General features: G+C 35.6%; 1 protein-coding gene across 1 annotated transcript in view; it reads right to left on the reverse strand.

Annotated features, from left to right (window-relative positions):
* LOC143233595 (uncharacterized) overlaps positions 1-19,048 on the reverse strand; it is a 36,726-nt gene that overhangs the window by 8,123 nt on the left and 9,555 nt on the right. Inside the window, exons 6-12 of the mRNA XM_076469975.1 lie at positions 16,538-16,756; positions 14,932-15,090; positions 8,658-8,799; positions 5,303-5,463; positions 4,314-4,391; positions 1,119-1,298; positions 476-548 (exon numbers count right to left, since the gene is read on the reverse strand). Coding sequence (XP_076326090.1) covers positions 476-548; positions 1,119-1,298; positions 4,314-4,391; positions 5,303-5,463; positions 8,658-8,799; positions 14,932-15,090; positions 16,538-16,756 — 1,012 coding nt within the window. The remainder of the gene's footprint in view (positions 1-475; positions 549-1,118; positions 1,299-4,313; positions 4,392-5,302; positions 5,464-8,657; positions 8,800-14,931; positions 15,091-16,537; positions 16,757-19,048) is intronic.

A 19,048-nucleotide genomic window follows, 5' to 3' on the forward strand; every position in this document is an offset into this window, starting at 1 on the left:
AAATCTTCATATTGCATGTGGTTAATGCAACAACGTGCCATATTTATAGTCAAAAGAAACTATTGTTCTAGAAACAATGCAGACAGAGATATTATTTGCTTCCTTCTTGATGTGCACAAGTTTTTACATTATGAAATTTTTTTTGTGTATGCTTTGTTGTTGAGTCATAAACTTTCTTGTAGTCAAAAGAAGTTAGTCGGTGGTACAACGATAACTCTGAGGGGGGTTTATAACCAGCGGTAGGCTGAAAATAGATAACTCATTGTATAGTTTTCTATTTAACAATAAAAAATTTAAAAAATCGAAATAAAGAAACGCTTTGTTTATAACCTCTCCCCCGGTGATTCATTGGCAAGTTGGGAAGTTGATATTAAAATTCATGCTTCGATACCAGCGGTATTTATAATGTTTTAATTTCCAAGTTTTACTACTTTAATAATATATTAATATAATATAATAAGATATATTAACTTACCGTTCAACGAGGAAAATGGGAAAAATGTTCGAATGAAGTCTGTTTTTACAATTCTGTATTCACACTGGATTGTCTGCAGAAATTGGAAAAAAGGAATATTTAGAAAGAAGAACTTTGTGTTTTCATTTTTTCATCTGTAAAAAATGGTAATTTGTGCCCATACAGTAACATTAGTACGGGGTTACTTAAGGAACGTACAGACTTTAAACGAGTTACGAAATATTTTTCTTAATATTTAAATGAAATATGTATCCGCAATACTTTTAACGGATATCAGATTAAACTGTATCGAATTATTAAGTAAAGAAAAGTTAAACTCAATTACTTCTTATTTTTCTCCATTGTTAAGACAAACCATCCATCAAAGTCCTCAATGTTGGAATAATTTGTTTATTTCTTTTTTCAGAAAAAACTGTTACATTGTTACCGGCGTTGTGAGCGAAACGTACTTAATTTCCTAATACAACTTCCATCAACAATCCTAAGTATATGGAAAATACTATAAAACTCAATGAACACATAAAAGGAGGGGAAACAATAGAAAGGGCGAAATACGATTTGGTGTTATCCAAAGAAGTAAACATTTCCTTGGTCACGTATGCCTACAGAGCAATAAAGTAAATCTGTCGGCCATTTTTCTCACCTTCTGGACCAAGCAATCACTGAGTGGTAGCAGATGAAGACATGAATGACCTACACATCCTGGTATGCCGTGTTGTACACAAGTCTTCTTGCATGGACATGACACGCAGAGACTGAAGGACAAACGTTTATACCAGCTGTTACGCAATGTTTCAAGCTCAGCTTCCAAAAGATGGCGCACCTATGTTAATATTCTATGAGTTAATAATAATTTCAGGTAGTGAAATAATTAACAGTTAAGAGTTATACATAATCAACAAGTGACTTAACAATGACGTTTGAACGAACAGATATATGCAAAGAAAACTTTGTTTGTTCGTTATTAATGCAAAGGACCACGATGGCTTCAGCGTTACAATCTTTACGACTGAGCCGCTGTGGAGGGTTATGAACAGAAATATCTAAAATAAATTAAATGCTCAATAGAAAACAACAAATTATGTTCGTTTAATGGTAGAAAATGGGAGAGATTAACCATTCACCAAAGATTTAATAAAACCTGTTAACCATTTAACAGTATCAAAATGGAAATAATATTACGAATTTGGTTTCCACTATTTGTGAAATGTTGTTAAGATAAAAGGCAAAATAAAACAAGAAAAGATTTTTTCTAATTTAGATTTCTTTCTTATTTCGTATACTTGACATGTTTGCTTCGGAATGAAAAGAAACATTGGATTTTATTTATGAAACGCACTGCAGACATATACTATTCAAAAAAAAAAAAACGCAAAAGGCAAAATTTGAGACATATTGTTTACAAGTTTATTCCGGATAGTTCAGTATGACATGTGTGAAACTTTGCACATTCACTGCTGAACATCTAAAGTCTGCAAAGGCGAAGTCCACGATCACTAGGTGAAGTTTAACGTCACTCAACGTCAATAACGAGTATGCCCCCCGTGAGCATCAATAACTTCTTGGCATCTCCTGCCCATGGAAGCGATGAGATGACGAATCACATCCTGTGGAATGGCTGTCCACTCAGCCTGCAAAGCTGCTGCAAGCTGAGGTAGAGTCTGCGGTTGAGGTTGTCGCCGTCGCAGACGTCGGTCCAACTCGTTCCAAAGATGTTCGATGGGGTTTAAATCTGGTGATCTGGAGGGCCAGGGAAGAACGTTGATGTTGTGGTGTCTCAAGAAGACAGTGGTGAGTCGGGCTGTGTGAGGACGGGCATTGTCATGTTGAAAAACGTCGTTGACGTTCACCATGATGGGTTGCACATGGGGCCTAAGAATCTCGTCGACGGTTGCGTACGGTCTGATCGAAAATCCTACGTAGCCCTGGTATGGTTGAGGCAGTAGACGTTGCAGTGGTGGTCCTATCCCGAAGGTGACGTAACCGGATGTAGCGATCTTGTGCGAGCGTGGTCACGCAAGGTTTGCCACATCGTGGACGGTCACAAGTTGATCCATGTTGTTGGTGACAATTCCATAGCCTTGTGATGGTGCTTGGGTGGACATTCACAGCTCTGGCAACATCTGATCGAGATTCGCCTGCTTCCAAGCGACCAATGGCGTTGTTGCGTTGTGCTTCAGTCAGTCTTGGTGTAACTGTATTGTGTGTCGGTGGCTTAACACTGAGCTACGGAAACCGAGAACCCGTCACTTTTATAGGGATTTTGCACATGTTGCACTTGCAGAACATACAGATCTCTCAAACAAATTTATTGGACACGCATGCATTTTGGCGAAAAATCCGATGTTTTCTTCCGTTTTCAAAGTGCACAACTTTTATTGTCATTTTGGTCTGACAAACAGTGCCTTAACACGTAACATCACATACTCTGAGCTTGTAACGTTATTACAAATATATTTCTCTTTAAAATAACAAAAATATCTCTTTTGCGTTTCTTTTTTTGAAGAGTATATTAATAAAAGGTCTGGGTTTGTCAGGTGGTTAAGGCACTTGACTCCTAATCTGAGGGGCGCGAGTTCAAATCCCCGTCACACCAAATATGATCGCCCTTTCAGCTGTGGGGGCGTTATAATGTGACGGTCCATCCCACTAAGAGTTGGCGGTGGATGACGATAACTTGCTGCCTCTCTAGTCTCGAACTGTTAAATTAGAGATGGTTAGAGCTGAGAGCTCTCGTGTGGCTTTGCGCGAAAATTCAAAACAAACAAACACATTAATAAGGTACAATAGGAGTGTCTGTATACACACTATGTATGTGATTTAAACAATAGTTTTTATATACGAAATTATAACTTGGTAGCAAGCTTAAGGAAGCATATAATACTAAAATTCGATCTGTAGAGTAAGCACAGTACATGAAATGTTGTTTAAACAAAACAAATTAATTTATCGATGTATTTAACTCTTTCAAGCATCCAACAGTGTTAGAATTCAAGTACAGGATGATTATTAAGTAAACCAATCAGGTGGGTGTAAAAAAATAAAATTTTAAATGGTTTTCTTAACTAACTTCTGAGAAAGAGAAGTATTCTCCATTTCAATTGTTTTTACATTAACCCTCAAACTTCGTACTTTAGAGTCAGTATACGTACAGTTGAGATTTTAAAATTACGTACAATATAAACGTTTATTTTGTAGTTTAACTTTACGTGAATCAGTTCACATGTATATAATCATTATTCATCGTCATGTAATTATTCACCTATAGATGGCGCCCTATCCCAGATCAATTGATTTTTTTTTTGTTATAAGTCAGAACTGAATCAAATAGCCAAAAAATAAAAACGAAATACGCATATTTTATTATATTGTGAATTAAGGTACAGGCCCACAATTTTTCGGATTTAAGAACAAATGTTTTTTAAATCATACACAATGGTACTTCCGACACCATATTCTTCAGTGAGACGCCGCATACACACACGCCACGATCAAACTTCTGCAATAACTCCACTTTCTGTGTTATTGATGACGTCAAATGTTTCCTTTTCTTTCTCACTGTTACCTATAGGGGTCTCTGCAGCTCTTTTTTTTTTTTACTTTTTCACAGTGAAATTAAACACAAAGTCACAAAATAAAAAGCAATAAAAAATACCAGCTTACAGCAGACACACGTGTGACCAGTAGGAGCGCTGAGACACAACTGACACGTTTGTGTGAGGTGGGTCAAGTGGGTGTGAAGCTGGGTCAGCTGTTATACTGACGCTCCACACTCCACGAAAAAACTTCGAATTTCGAAACTTCGGATACGAACTGTGGACCTGTAGAATTAACTTACTTTCTCACAGACTTGCACTGAGGGTGGTTTTCCACTCCAGTCTGAATGGTCAGGTTTGAAAACTCTAGTTACAGTAACCTACAAATAAATACAGAAGAATTAGATAACTGTGTAATTTAAATATTAATATGTCATTACGATAACTTAATTCTAGATTCGCTGTTGATAACTAGCTTTATTCAAGCTCGGTTCACCGAAACGTCGTTATGTTAGATTTTGAATCTGTTCGTGGACTTTCATTATGTTTCCAATTTATGTACATAAGATACTTTTAAACAGTGTGTTTGACTCTCGTAATTAAGAATTGCACAGATGTTTCTAATTTATGTACATGACATATTTTTAAGCAGCGTGTTTGACGTTCATAATTAAGAATCGCACAGATGTTTCTAATTTATAAGTACACCGTTTACGGAATCATTCTAATGCTAGGTCCAGCGTTAATATAACTACACACAGGTTCGGTTTGCCGAAGCATCGCGACGCTAATGAAACTGTTTTTGGAGTATTCATGAAGTAATCTGTTCACGTCAATGAAACAGGTCACATTCCACACAACAGCAACGGCACAGCATGCACATAACTAATGTCCTAACGTTCAACGTTTCGTTTTGAAATATTCCTTCAGTGTAATCTAAGATCTACGATATGTTCTTAACTGTAGTCATATGACAGTAGGTTCACTAAACTTTGTTAACCTTGTTACCTTGAACTTATCTATCATTATTCTATCTATCTACAATGATAAAATAAATTACGATAAGTGATTAAAGTTCTTCTTTCCAAATAGAAAAAAAAATCCACATTTGAACAATGAAATTCAATTCCTGTCTTTCCGAACAAAAAATTAGAAGAAACGTCAGATTTCCTTTATTCAGTAAAACAGACTTTGAGGTTTGCACGGCATACGAGGATCATATTCCAAGCCACAACAAATGAAAATAGAATTAACTTAACACTTGAGTGATTTTTATAGTAACCTAACTTACTACAATTTGGGCGTGAGCAAACAGAGCTTTCTCAATCAGTAAATCATGTCCCGGATGTACAGCTATTCGACACTGATCAGCAGATAACTGAGGTAACCTAGTCCACTCATGTCTACATGACCAACCTCCAAGTCTCGCCACCAGGCGGGAAAAGAACCCTACTGGAATATCCAAAATGATGCCATTAACACTCCCTCTACAAGATCAGTTTTATTCACAACATATACAATTTAAATGCAAAATTGAATATTAAGTTCGTTTTTCTCACAATGTTATTCACCAATCAGAGAAAAAATAAATTAGACATAGATTCGACATTGAGTGCTCTAATAAGAAATTGTGAACAAAAACATATTTACTATAGAAATCCAAAGTAAATTAGAAAAATACTATATCTTAACTGAGAAAAAACAAACAAACTAGACCCTATAACGTTAAGATTTCACTACCTGGATTCACTTGCTTTTAAAAATAATTTATCGTCTTGTTTTAACACCAGCTGGAGAACCCGTCTCCTGGGCGAGTTTAATGAAAAATTCCTTCCTTTTTTATAGTTGTAAAAAAAACCAACAACTCAAAAACGTCCATAAAACTGCAAAACACAGAATCTGAAACCATAAACATGCGTGGTTCTCCGCATATACCCTACAAATCTTTATACCAATGTTAATGAAGATCCATCTACACTCTGCGAAGTAGTTGCATGGACATACAACAGACAGTACTATTATATTTATATAGATAAGTAGTTGCATGAACATATAACATACAGTACTGTTATATTTATATAGATAAGTAGTTACATGGACATACAACAGACAGCACTATTATATTTATATAGATAAGTAGTTGCATGGACACACAATAGACAGTAGTGTTATATTTATATAGATAAGTAGTTACATGGACACACAACAGACAGTAGTGTTATATTTATATAGATAAGTAGTTACATGGACACACAACAGACAGTAGTGTTATATTTATATAGATAAGTAGTTACATGGACACACAACAGACAGTAGTGTTATATTTATATAGATAAGTAGTTACATGGACACACAACAAACAGTAGTGTTATATTTATATAGATAAGTAGTTACATGGACATACAACAAACAGTACTGTTATATTTATATAGATAAGTAGTTACATGGACATACAACAACAGACAGTACTGTTATATTTATATAGATAAGTAGTTACATGGACAACAAACAGACAGTATTGTTATATTTATATAGATAAGTAGTTACATGGAAACACAACAGACAGTATTGTTATATTTATATAGATAAGTAGTTACATGGAAACACAACAGACAGTAGTGTTATATTTATATAGATAAGTAGTTACATGGACACAAAACAGACAGTAGTGTTATATTTATATAGATAAGTAGTTACATGGACACACAACAGACAGTATTGTTATATTTATATAGATAAGTAGTTGCATGGACACACAACAGACAGTAGTGTTATATTTATATAGATAAGTAGTTACATGGACACACAACAGACAGTATTGTTATATTTATATAGATAAGTAGTTGCATGGACACACAATAGACAGTAGTGTTATATTTATATATATAAGTAGTTACATGGACACACAACAGACAGTAATGTTATATTTATATAGATAAGTAGCTACATGGACACACAACAGACAGTAGTGTTATATTTATTATAGATAAGTAGTTACATGGACACAACCCAGACAGTACCATTATATTTATATAGATAAGTAGTTACATGGACACACAACAGACAGTACCATTATATTTATATAGATAAGTAGTTACATGGACACACAACAGACAGTAGTGTTATATTTATATAGATAAGTAGTTACATGGACACACAACAGACAGTAGTGTTATATTTATATAGATAAGTAGTTACATGGACACACAACAGACAGTAGTGTTATATTTATGTAGATAAGTAGTTACATGGACATACAACAGACAGTACTGTTATATTTATATAGAATGTTTATTCTCTCCGTTCATTTGTACTTTCCATAGTCCCTCCACATTCACCCAGTTTGTTATACTTATCTTTAATAGTATTATATCTTACAGCTTTCCTTAATCCATTGCTAATCTAATCTTTCTAAGATAATCTGTTAGGTTTACTGTAGTTTTTTTTCAGCCAATCTTTTAGGTTACACATATTTTTACTAGTATTACATCTTACCACTGGTCTTAAACTACCAAAATGTTTCTCAGGCTGTCAACTAGGTTTTTGTATTAAATAATTTATTAATTAAATATGCCTATAAACCTATAACTAATCACTGGTTTCAACGCAAATATTGAATTATAATATTTATGAGCCACTCTTCGTGTATTTCAGTATAAAACCAGCCTGGAAACCTGAAGTTTATTATAATAATCAACCTCAACATTTATTTAATATATTTTACCAAATTCCTATTAAATTATACTACTTTCAACACATTATTAACAGAGGAGTTTAATTCTATCTAAATCCCGCATCTCTCCTCTTTGTCTCTTAATCTACCTGTGACCAAACTAGTCTCTCCTCTTGTCTCTTAATCTACCTGTGACCAAACTAGTCTCTCCTCTTTTTGTCTCTTAATCTACCTGTGACCAAACTAGTCTCTCCTCTTTGTCTCTTAATCTACCTGTAACCAAACTAGTCTCCTCTTTGTCTCTTAATCTACCTGTAACTAAACTAGTCTCTCCTCTTTTGTCTCTTAATCTACCTGTGACTAAACTAGTCTCTCCTTTTTGTCTCTTAATCTACCTATGACTAAACTAGTCTCTCCTCTTTGTCTTTAATCTACCTATGACTAAACTAGTCTCCTTTTTTGTCTTAATCTACCTAGACTAAACTAGTCTCTCCTCTTTGTCTTTAATCTACCTATGACCAAACTAGTCTCTCCTCTTTTGTCTCTTAATCTACCTGTGACTAAACTAGTCTCTCCTCTTTGTCTCTTAATCTACCTGAAACCAAACTAGTCTCTCTTCTTTGTCTCTTAATCTACCTGTGACCAAACTAGTCTCTCCTCTTTGTCTCTTAATCTACCTGAAACCAAACTAGTCTCTCCTCTTTGTCTCTTAATCTACCTGTGACCAAACTAGTCTCTCCTCTTTGTCTCTTAATCTACCTGTGACCAAACTAGTCTCTTAACTTGCTTCTTCAGTTCTCTTTTTTCAATTTAAATTTAACTAAATCAATAACTTAACCAAAATGCATCTTTGTTGTCATTTTTCCCAAAAAGCTTAAATATATGCATATATATTTGTTTTTAGGCTTACAATAAAAAAAAAGGTTTGACAAGTAATTTCGATACAATTGTGGACTGTATTGACAATGTCTACCTGGTAGCAAACTATGAAAGTCTATGTACAACCGTAGACAGCATGATTCGTCTCTTAAAGTCGTGGTGTGTGATCTCTGTTTCCTAGCAATCCAAGGAATCCAATATGTATTCGCTATCTTCTTGTCAACGCCATCTGGGTCCTGCTTAAAAGAAAAAAAAAAGAGGATCTTTAATTAATGGCCTAGCATGGCCAGGAGGTTAAAGTACTCGACTGCTAATCCGAGGGTTGCGGGTTCGAATCCCCGTCGCGACAAACATGCTCGCCCTTTCAGCCATGAGGACGTTATAATGTGACAGTAAATCCTTCTATTCGTTGGTAAAAGAGTAGCCCAAGTGTTGGCGGTGGGTGGTGACAACTAGTTGCCTTCCCTCTAGTCTTACACTGCTAAATTAGGGACGACTAGCGCAGATAGCTCTCGTGTAGCGTTGCGCGAAATTCAAGCCAAAATAGAAACAAGAAAGTCCATTAGAGATGCTTTAGGGATTTGACAAGCATGTGGTCAGACTCGTCCATTGTCACTCCAGTTTGTTTGTTTTTTTAGTTACCTGCAACCACTGATTTCGAAGTGTGGCTGTAAACGTTTAGATCAGCTCTAAATCCTTGTTTCTTGCAACAACTTTTTTGGGTCGGAAGGATACTTTTCATAACCACAGGCTTTACTTTACCAGTGATAATTTTTTTTACGATTGGCTTGACAAATATTTACAGTGCTTTATATCTTAAAGGTTCTGCTGCGGTGGTTCTTTTGCTTCCTTAAAATTTACTGAAAACTTTTTTATGTTATTTAACTTTACAATAACAGTTTGTACAGTTTTACCTAAAGAATTACTGATGTAACTATTTTGAAATAATTATAGTATATTTTGTAAAACCAATGTGAAGGCTAACTCCATAGATACAGTTAGGACAGAAAGTGTTCGTACCCCTGCGTCGTGAGTAGTTTTTCCTTATAATTTAGAAAGTATCATGATTAGGTTAATGAAAGTACAGTACATTATAAATATTATACTAACATACGTCTACATACATTTTATGTAAATTGAAAGACAAATAAACTGTTTATAAACAAATAACCAAACATAGGAGGGGCAGAATGTGTTTGTGCGTCTACTTTAATGGTCAGTTGTGGAGCCTTTCACGTGAATTACTTGGCACAATCTCTCCTCATAGCCCTCCATGATCGTTTGACAGTACTTGACTGGTATTTTCTTCCATTCTTCTTTACAGAAGGCCTCCAACTCTTGCAAGGTTTTCGGATGACGCTGATGAACCCTGGTCTTCAACTCATGCCAAACGTCTTCAATTGGGTTGAGATCGGATGACTGCGATGGCCACTCAAGAACACTTATATGGTTCCTCTGCAACCAGGATTGCACATATTTCGATGTGTGCTTAGGGTCATTGTCGTGCTGGAAGATCCAACGACGCCCAAGCCGCAAGTTCCGAGCATCATTCTTGATATAAATTGCCTAATATATTAACGTACTCTTCTTTTTTCATGATTCCGTTGACGCTGTGAAGGCTGCCTACATCAGAAGAGCTGAAGGAACCCCATAGCATGATCGAGCCACCTCCGTGTTTAACTATAGGGACGGTGTTCTTTGGAAGATTTCGTTCCCCCTTCTTACGGAAAATATAGCGAACATCATTGTGGCCGAAAAGCTCGATTTTAGTCTCGTCTGACCAAAGAATACTCTTCCAATAGGTAAAGGGTTTATCTACATGCTTTCTTGCATACCTCAATCGTGCTTCTAAATGAACAGGCTTTAAATATGGAGTTCTACCAGGACGGCATGCTTTGAACCCGGAAGAGCGTAACATGTTCGTAACTGTAGAGGTGCTTACTTCAACCCTAGTTTCCCTTACCAGTTTCTGTATGTCATTACGTGTTAAACGAGGGTTCCTACTAACTTCTCTGAGAACCTTCCTCTTGGTTCTCTCTGGAATTTTGATGGGACGTCCGGAACGAGGGAGGTTAGCAGTTGATCCTGTAAGCTTAAACTTGGCAATTATTCTTTGAACAGTAGATTTCGGCCCATTAAGTTGTGTAGCAATACCGGAAAGAGACACACGAGACTTGTATTTTACATTAATTCGGTTTTTTTAAATCACTGGACAGTTGTTTCCTGTTCGCCATGATGACCAAACAGATAATGACGGAGATGATGCTAAATTGCTGGAAGTACATTTTGCTGGCTAAATTTCAATAATTATGAACCCAGTGTCCAGTTCTGGAATGGTATAATGTAGTTTATTCACCAAATTAAACAAATTTTTACAGGAATATCAGTTTTATCACACGTTCTGAAATGTACGAACACTTTCTGCTCCTCCTGTTTTTGGTTATTTGTTTCTAAACAGTTCATTTGTCGTTTACTTTACATAAAATATCCATGTAGATGTGTGTTAGTATAATATTTATAATAAATTATACTTCTATAAGCCTAATCGTAATACTTTTTATGTTATGAGTAAAAAATCACTCGGGACGCAGGGTAAGGAAAAAACTTTCTGTTGTAATTGTAAGTAGTGAAAATTTAGCTATTTTTGAAATATAGCTGTTTAGCTACGTTTTTGAAAAATATTCATATTAATAAAACGATTTTGCTTTCTAAAGGTAAGTATTGAGTTGAGTAAATCGTAATACCTTTATTCAACAGAATATATGTCTCGTGATATTTTATTCAAACTAATTAGATAATGTGTGACCTTCGGGAGTATTACTCCTCTAAAAAATAACTTTTAATAAAAACACAGATGTCAGCAATATCAGAAGAAGAGATAGCACTCACTGGCATATCCACAGTCTTTGTGATAAATAAACGGGAGTCTCGTTGACTGATCATAGGTTTTCCTCCTTGTTGTTATACACAAAGCTAAACAATGGCCTATCTATGATTTGCCCTCCACTTTATCGTAACCGGATTACACTGCACAACAATTTTGTTGAAAAGTTTTTGCTGATTGTGACAGGTACCTGGTGGGTATGCACAAATATAGTTTTGGTTTTGCTTTGTCACGTAGGGACTCTGAGAAATAGACAGTTAACTGTTTACCGGCAATAATGTATTTAATTGCGTTTATGTTCCTAATACGCTATTAAGTTCAACATAATTAAAAGTGTTTTGCTCCTGATTTTCGTTTGTATTCAATATCCGGTGCATCACGTTGCAGTGTCCAATAGTTGTCAGCAAGCATTGACGGATTCCAGTTGCCCTGATATCGTTTTTTCATTGTAGCAATGTCCTGGTGAAACTAAAGATTGCGATGAAACGGTACGTGATGGGCAAATTTGGATGTGGTTTTCATGATCAGCAGCCAAAAATCTATAAGAAACCCCCAACAGTGTTCAAGAAGCAAAAACTTTGTTATGCAGTGTTATTAGCGTTGTGAGCTAATCGTGGTATTAATTGCTTAAAGGAAATATATCCGTTGGAAACCTATTTATAATATTAACTCTGTAATCGTAGTACTTAAAACAATAAAATTATAGTGCAGATATAAAAAATATTTGAAACAGTGAAGTTATAACAAAGAAATTAACTATATATAAAACAAGAGAATTATTATAATACGGAAATTAACAATATTTAAAACTATTCAGTTATTACATTAAATATCACAATATTTAAAACAATACGGTTATGACACTAAAGAAATTACAATATTTAAAACAATACGGTTATGACACAAAAGAAATTATAATGTTTAAAACAATACGATTATGACACTAAAGAAATTACAATATTTAAAACAATACAGTTATAACGCAAAAGAAATTACAATATTTAAAACAATACAATTATCACAATAAAGAGACGAACAATATTTAAAACAATACAGTTATTATAATACAAAAATTAACAATATTTCTTATTCGTGGATTGTTTCTTCTTGTCACTGAAATTACATGTTTTAATGCAAAGACAATTCACTGATAAGTATTTTTATTGTCAAGAATTTTTAACTTAAGATATACATCAGATAAATATTGATAAGTTTACGATTTCATCTTATCACCATCGAAAGGCTAAAATAAATATTTGTAAAATCAAAACTGTAAACGGGAATGATTTTTTTTAAGTTTCGCACAAAACTACTCGAGGGCTATCTGTGGTAGCCGTCTCTAATCTAGCAGTGTAAGACCAGTGGAGAGGCAGCTAATTATCACCACCCACCGCCAACTCTTGGGCTACTCTTTTACCAACGAATAGTGTGAATTGACCGTCACATTATAACTCCCCACGGCTGAAAGGGCGAGCATGTTTGGTGCGACCGGGATTCAAACCCGCGACCCTCAGATTACGAGTCGAACGCCTTAACCAACCTGGCCATGCCGAGCCGTAAACGGGAATGTATATTGTTCAAAATGTTTAAAGATTCTGTCTGGTAGCAAAGTGCACTTGCTACATGATATTCAACAGTTATGAGTGTTATGGTAATTAACTTTCAGTAATCGTTAACCCTAACTTAAGTAAGATTTTTTACACACTTAGTTCTAAAAAAGAATCAATGAGAAATAAATAGCCAAATACTATAGAATGTTACATTTCCAGAACAAAATACCTGTCATGGAAAATACGGAAAAAACCTTTTTATAAAATAATATTTTAATAACTATTCCGTTTTTGGAAGTTCCATCTGAACCATTTTAACAAAGTCAACGAATCTGAATTTGAAACCATTGCTATTATTTTAAATATTAATTTATCTTAACAGGCTTATTATCTTTAACTAGCTGGAAGCGCAGATAGCCATCGTGTAGCTTTGCGCGAAATTCAAAAACAAAAAACAACTAGCTGGAGTGTCCATTAGTCGGACAGGCGAAAACCAAACTCTTTTGTAATAAAGGATAAAAAATTGTGCTTCTATATTTTTAACACAATGATCATTAAAAGTTCCAGTTTAGTTTGAATTTCGCGCAAAGCTACACGAGGGCTATCTGCGCTAGCCGTCTCTAATTTATCAGTATAAGACTAGAGAGAAGACAACTAGTCATCACCACCCACTGCCAACTCTTGGGCTACTCTTTTTTCACCAACGCATAGTGGGTTTGACCGTCACATTAGAACGCCCCCACGGCTGAAAGGGCGAACATGTGTGGTGTGAAGGGGATTCGAACCCGCGACATTCGGATTACGAGTCGAGTGCCTTAGTTACCTGGCCAAATGTTCTAGTAACGAGAAGATGGACATAATATTTCCAAGAATTCTATCTACATGAAACGAGATGCGAGTCAAATGTCTAAACCATTAGGCCATGTCAGACCTACTTGCTCATGTGTTGGCGATGGTTACTGACGATTAGCCACTTCTGATCTCTTATAAATTAGTGACAGCCAACGCAGACATCCTTCAAATAGTTTTGTGGAAAATTCAACAAACAAAAATTTTTTCTGTAGCATTTGTAATTTTAAAGATGATACTAAACTATACCTATAGCATTAGTAACAAATATCAAAGTGCATACTCAAGGAAAACATTATAAAGATTTTTTAGGAAACTTCTGAAAGAGTGTTTTCAGGGTTTATTTTCTTTCCTTATGCATAACTGTAACAGAAGACACGAGAAAACACGCGTGTAACTTTGTACTCATTCCCAGCTTTCTGTTAATAATTTTAAATCCATATCAAAAGGTATAGTTCTGATTAACTTCTTGGGAATAGATTTTAAACAGGACAAAGCTTGCAATGGCTCGGTGAATAGGGTGATCGACTCGTAGCCTAGGTTCGCAGGTTCGAATTCTTGTCAACAAACATGCTTCCCCTTTCAGTCATGGGGCAAAGCAACATGAAGGCCAACCTCACTATTCGTTGTTAAAAAGAGTCGCCCACGTATTAGCGGTGATTGGTGTTTATAAACTGCCTTCACTCTAATTTATCACCACTGAATTAGGGACGACTAACACAAACAACCCTCGTGAAATTAAAAAACAAAACAAAACAAAACAAAACGGAACATCCTCCAGCGAGTGACAGTAAGTTGACGAATTTACAAAACTAAATTTCGAGGTTCTATTCCCCTGCGATGGACAGAGCCGATAACCTAATGTGCCTTTGTCCTAGAACAAATTCAATAAACTGGAAACAAAACCTATTATTGTATCTCGGAGCAGTTGGTATGGGTATTAACACCTGAAGATGATCTTGAAAAGTCGAAACGTTGTTCTCTGCTTTATTAGTAAAAGTGTTAATATTCATACCAGTCGTTCTGAGAAACCTTTTTACTTAAAGTGGGTTTCTTATCATCAATAAAAAACCTGTTACTGGTACCTTTTCTTTTCGAAGTTCACATAAAAGGTCCAGATTTTCTAGAATTCCAATGAACGTCTGCTTGCAAGCTGCTACATCACTCCACACTGAATTAAAATACTCATCAGAAAGGTAGCCATTGGTCACACTAGTACCTCCACTTTGGTCCTCCTTTGGTTGCTAAGGTAAGAAACAACAAACAGTTAAAGACCCCATTACACAAGCCTACACTTTTTTTTCTTGTTGTTGTTTGTTGTTTTATCAATATTTGGAAGTCCACTACATGCATCAGTCTCGGACTTTGCCCAAGAAAATTACCGAAGAGAATCGAAGATATCAGTAGCCGGAAATATTAGTAATGGTACATCAGCGCATGGGTTAGTTATGTGCACGTTTTGGGGTTGTGTAATGTTAACCAAATGCACACGAAATTAAAACCAGCTCGTCGAGTCTTCCAACATTCTGAGAGCAAAACTAGTCTGAAGTACATCGACAAATAAAAACAACGTAACCAATCGTTCTTCGAGCAATAGTATTAGTACCAAATAATATGAACAGAGTAATAGTATTAATACCTGATAATATGATCAGAACAACAGTATTTGTGCCTGATAATATGAACAGAACAATAGTATTTGTGCCTGATAATATGATCAGAACAATAGTTTTTGTATCTGATAATATGAATAGAGCAATAGTATTTTCACGCATCTGATTCTGAATTATAACATAAGACACTTTCGGGACAAACCAGACTTTATAACATCTTCAAACCGGAAAATATAACCCAAACATACAATTATGGTTTCTTTATTAAATAACAAATACAACAATTTCCTGAATGTTATTTGTCAAATTCAATTATTCAGTGATAAAATGTTGTTCATAAAACTATAGCAACAAGCCCCCAAATAAGTGGCTTTCTCAGTTAGTGCCCGGTTAGGACCTCTGCTTTTCATAAGACGAAAGCTGAAAAGTTAGGTTACACTATGTAACACAAATTTTGTTCCTGGATAGTATGTATTATTTCTTAATTACTTGTGTTGTAAAAGTACAGAAAATGGCCATTATTCCATTCAAACTTTGCTTTTGTGAACCTGGATAAAGAAATTTAGAAATTAACCTATTTTCTAAGTAAAAACGGGCAAATTTGTTTATTTTCATTTGCATAAGGTCTGAATAAAACAACATATGAATGAAGATTTACCTGTATTTATACTAAAGTTATACAAAAATGTTTAGAAGTGAGTAGTTTTTCGAGATTTACGACTGTAATGTAAATCACTTTCATGTACCAGCCCCCAAATATAGTCTCCTATCGTGTTTGCGTTATATGCTCCCAGGTCACAAAAGCAAAGTTTGAAGAGAAAAATATGTCTTTTCCATTTACTTTAGGCATAAGCAATTGGGAAATAACACTTTCTGTCGAGGAACAAGACAAGTATTTTTTTTTTTTTACGTAATGTTATTAATGACAAAGTTTCTCGTCTGTAAAAAGTTATAAAAGTTAAATACATATACTGATTTGCCTTTTAATTTCAAACGCAAAAAATATGTATACATAAACATTTAGATATACGTATATATATATAGTCATAACAAAGTATACGTTATAAACGTAACCTACCTCAGTTTTATTTGATATTAACGAAGGGTTGAAAACCTTGTAAATGTGATTAACAAACCACTGGGGGCTCAGTACAGCGATTCCCTCCCACTTGTCTCTGGTTTTGTCAACTAAGTTACAAGGGAACGAAGACAGTTTTCCCTGATCGTGTAAGAAGTTCAACATTGCCCAGAACTCGTCCTCTTTGCTAATCCCTTGTCTCTGAGCGACCTCATAAAGCTAGGAAAAACAACAAATTCATCATCAAAGATTTCCTGTGCATCTTAATAGTACACATGTTTTTATCCTAACACTAACATTCAAGGTAAGTATTAAATATGTGAGCTAAGAACTAGTAGACTCATGTCATTAAATAATAATGCATAAAATTAATTAGGAGGTGGGCGTGACCAGTAAATTAATTAGGAGGTAAGCGTGGCCAGTGGTTAGTGTACCAGACTGTAAATCCGACGTATTTTGACTCCCGTCCCATTGCAATAGAAATTGCGTTTTGCAGTTTGAGATAGCGAGGGCGTTATGACGGTAAAATTCCGTTATTTAACTATAGTAGTCTAATTTATAGTAGTGTAAATTATAGTAGTCTAAATTGGCAGAAGGCGTTGTTGACTGTCTGCCTTCCCTTTGGTCTGTAAGTTTAGAATTAGGATTTGATTTGTTTTAAATTTCGTGCAAAGCTGCACGAGAGCTATCTGCGCTAGTTGTCCCTAATTTAGCAGTATAAGACTAGAAGGAAGTCATCACCACTTACCGCCAACTCTTGTGCCACTTTTTTTACCAACGAATAGTAGGATTGAGCGTTACGTTATAACCACCCACTTCTGAAAGGGCGAGCATGTATGGTGGGACGGAGATTTGCACCCGCGACCTTCAGTTTGCAAGTCGAGCACTCTAACCAACTGGTCATGCTATCGTTGATAGCTCGTGTGTAATATCCGAAACTAACATTCCAGAATTACTTACATATCCAGGGATGTATACACTGCAGCTAAGACTATTGATATAACGGTGTGATATGCAAATTAATACCACTGCCACTTTATTCTGTAAATTATTGTTTTGTTTTGGAATTTTGCACAAAGCTACTCGAGGGCTATCTGTGCTAGCCGTCCCTAATTTAGCAGTGTAAGACTAGAGGGAAGGCAGCTAGTCATCACCACCCACCGCCAACTCTTGGGCTACTCTTTTAAGAACGAAAAGTGGGATTGACCGTCACATTATAACGCCCCCACGGCTGGGAGGGCGAGCATGTTTGGCGCGACTTGGGCGCGAACCCGCGACCCTCAGATTACGAAGCGCACGCCTTACCGCGCTAGACCATGCCAGGCCTCTGTAAATTATACTATTAAAACAAAATAAAAAATCCCTGTCAAGGCATTGTGTTGCTTATTCCTCAAATTTAATGTAAAGTTTTAGGTGATTACTGAACACAAAATTCTTGTGATCATAATTTAATTAATTAATTTTAAAAATTTAGCACAGTCAATGTTTTTCAGTGTCAATTATTGCAGAATGTAAAAGGTATTTGAAGAATATTACATATCGTTATTTAGTACTCTCAACGACAGATGCTCTAAACAAAAAAGGGGAGGACAGATCAGAAACCAAGAGGCTCAGACATAACCCACCCCCACAATTTAGAACTGCTGTCTAGAGAAAAAAACAGTCAGTTAGAAACACCCGCTGTATAAACGATTACTCGTAGCAGAATTGACTATTGCGATATAACAACACAAAGCTTACAATACTGCATATAGAGACTCGAAACACGGATATTATTATCCTCAACCCATCGTGGGCGCTGGGGAGATGTACCCTTCCCTACGTTTTTCGAAAAATAGGAGAGTGACCATCTTTAAAAATTAAAATATATTGTGTTCGAATATAAATAAAGTTAGTGAAACAATACGTACAGCTTACAACTGTAAGGCGGGTTGGGCTAGCCTGCATCCTTACTGGTTCTTTTTAATTTAACATTTTTTAAACATAACTGTAAAACTTCGATAGGTAGTAGGTTCAAAGTGCTTTTGCCGCCTATGGGCCACACCTTGCCCAAACATTGCATCTGGACTGATGATAATTTGTTTACATTAATTATTTGTTTTGAATTTCGTGTAAAGCTAAACCAGGGCTATCTGCGTTATCCGTCCTTATTTAGCAGTGTAATACTAGAGGAAAGGCAGCTAGTCATCACCATCCACCGCCAACTCTTGGGCAACTCTTTTACCAATGAATAGTGGGATTGACCGTCACATTATAACGCCCCCACTGCTGAAAATATGTGTGTAGTTTAGTGTTACTGGGATTCGAACCCACGACCCTCAGATTAAGAGTCGAGCGCGCTAACCACCAGGCCATGCCGAGCCCGATTTGTTTAGAAATAAATAAAATTGGAAAATAACATTTATTCTATAAATTCATAATCGACTCTTACTTTTTACTCACCACAGTTAATCTATTCTACATTAACCAGACCATTTTCATCACTACAGTTAATCTATTCTACATTAACCA

The sequence above is a fragment of the Tachypleus tridentatus genome, chromosome 1 (assembly GCF_004210375.1).
Source record: "Tachypleus tridentatus isolate NWPU-2018 chromosome 1, ASM421037v1, whole genome shotgun sequence".
Lineage (NCBI taxonomy): Eukaryota > Metazoa > Arthropoda > Merostomata > Xiphosura > Limulidae > Tachypleus > Tachypleus tridentatus.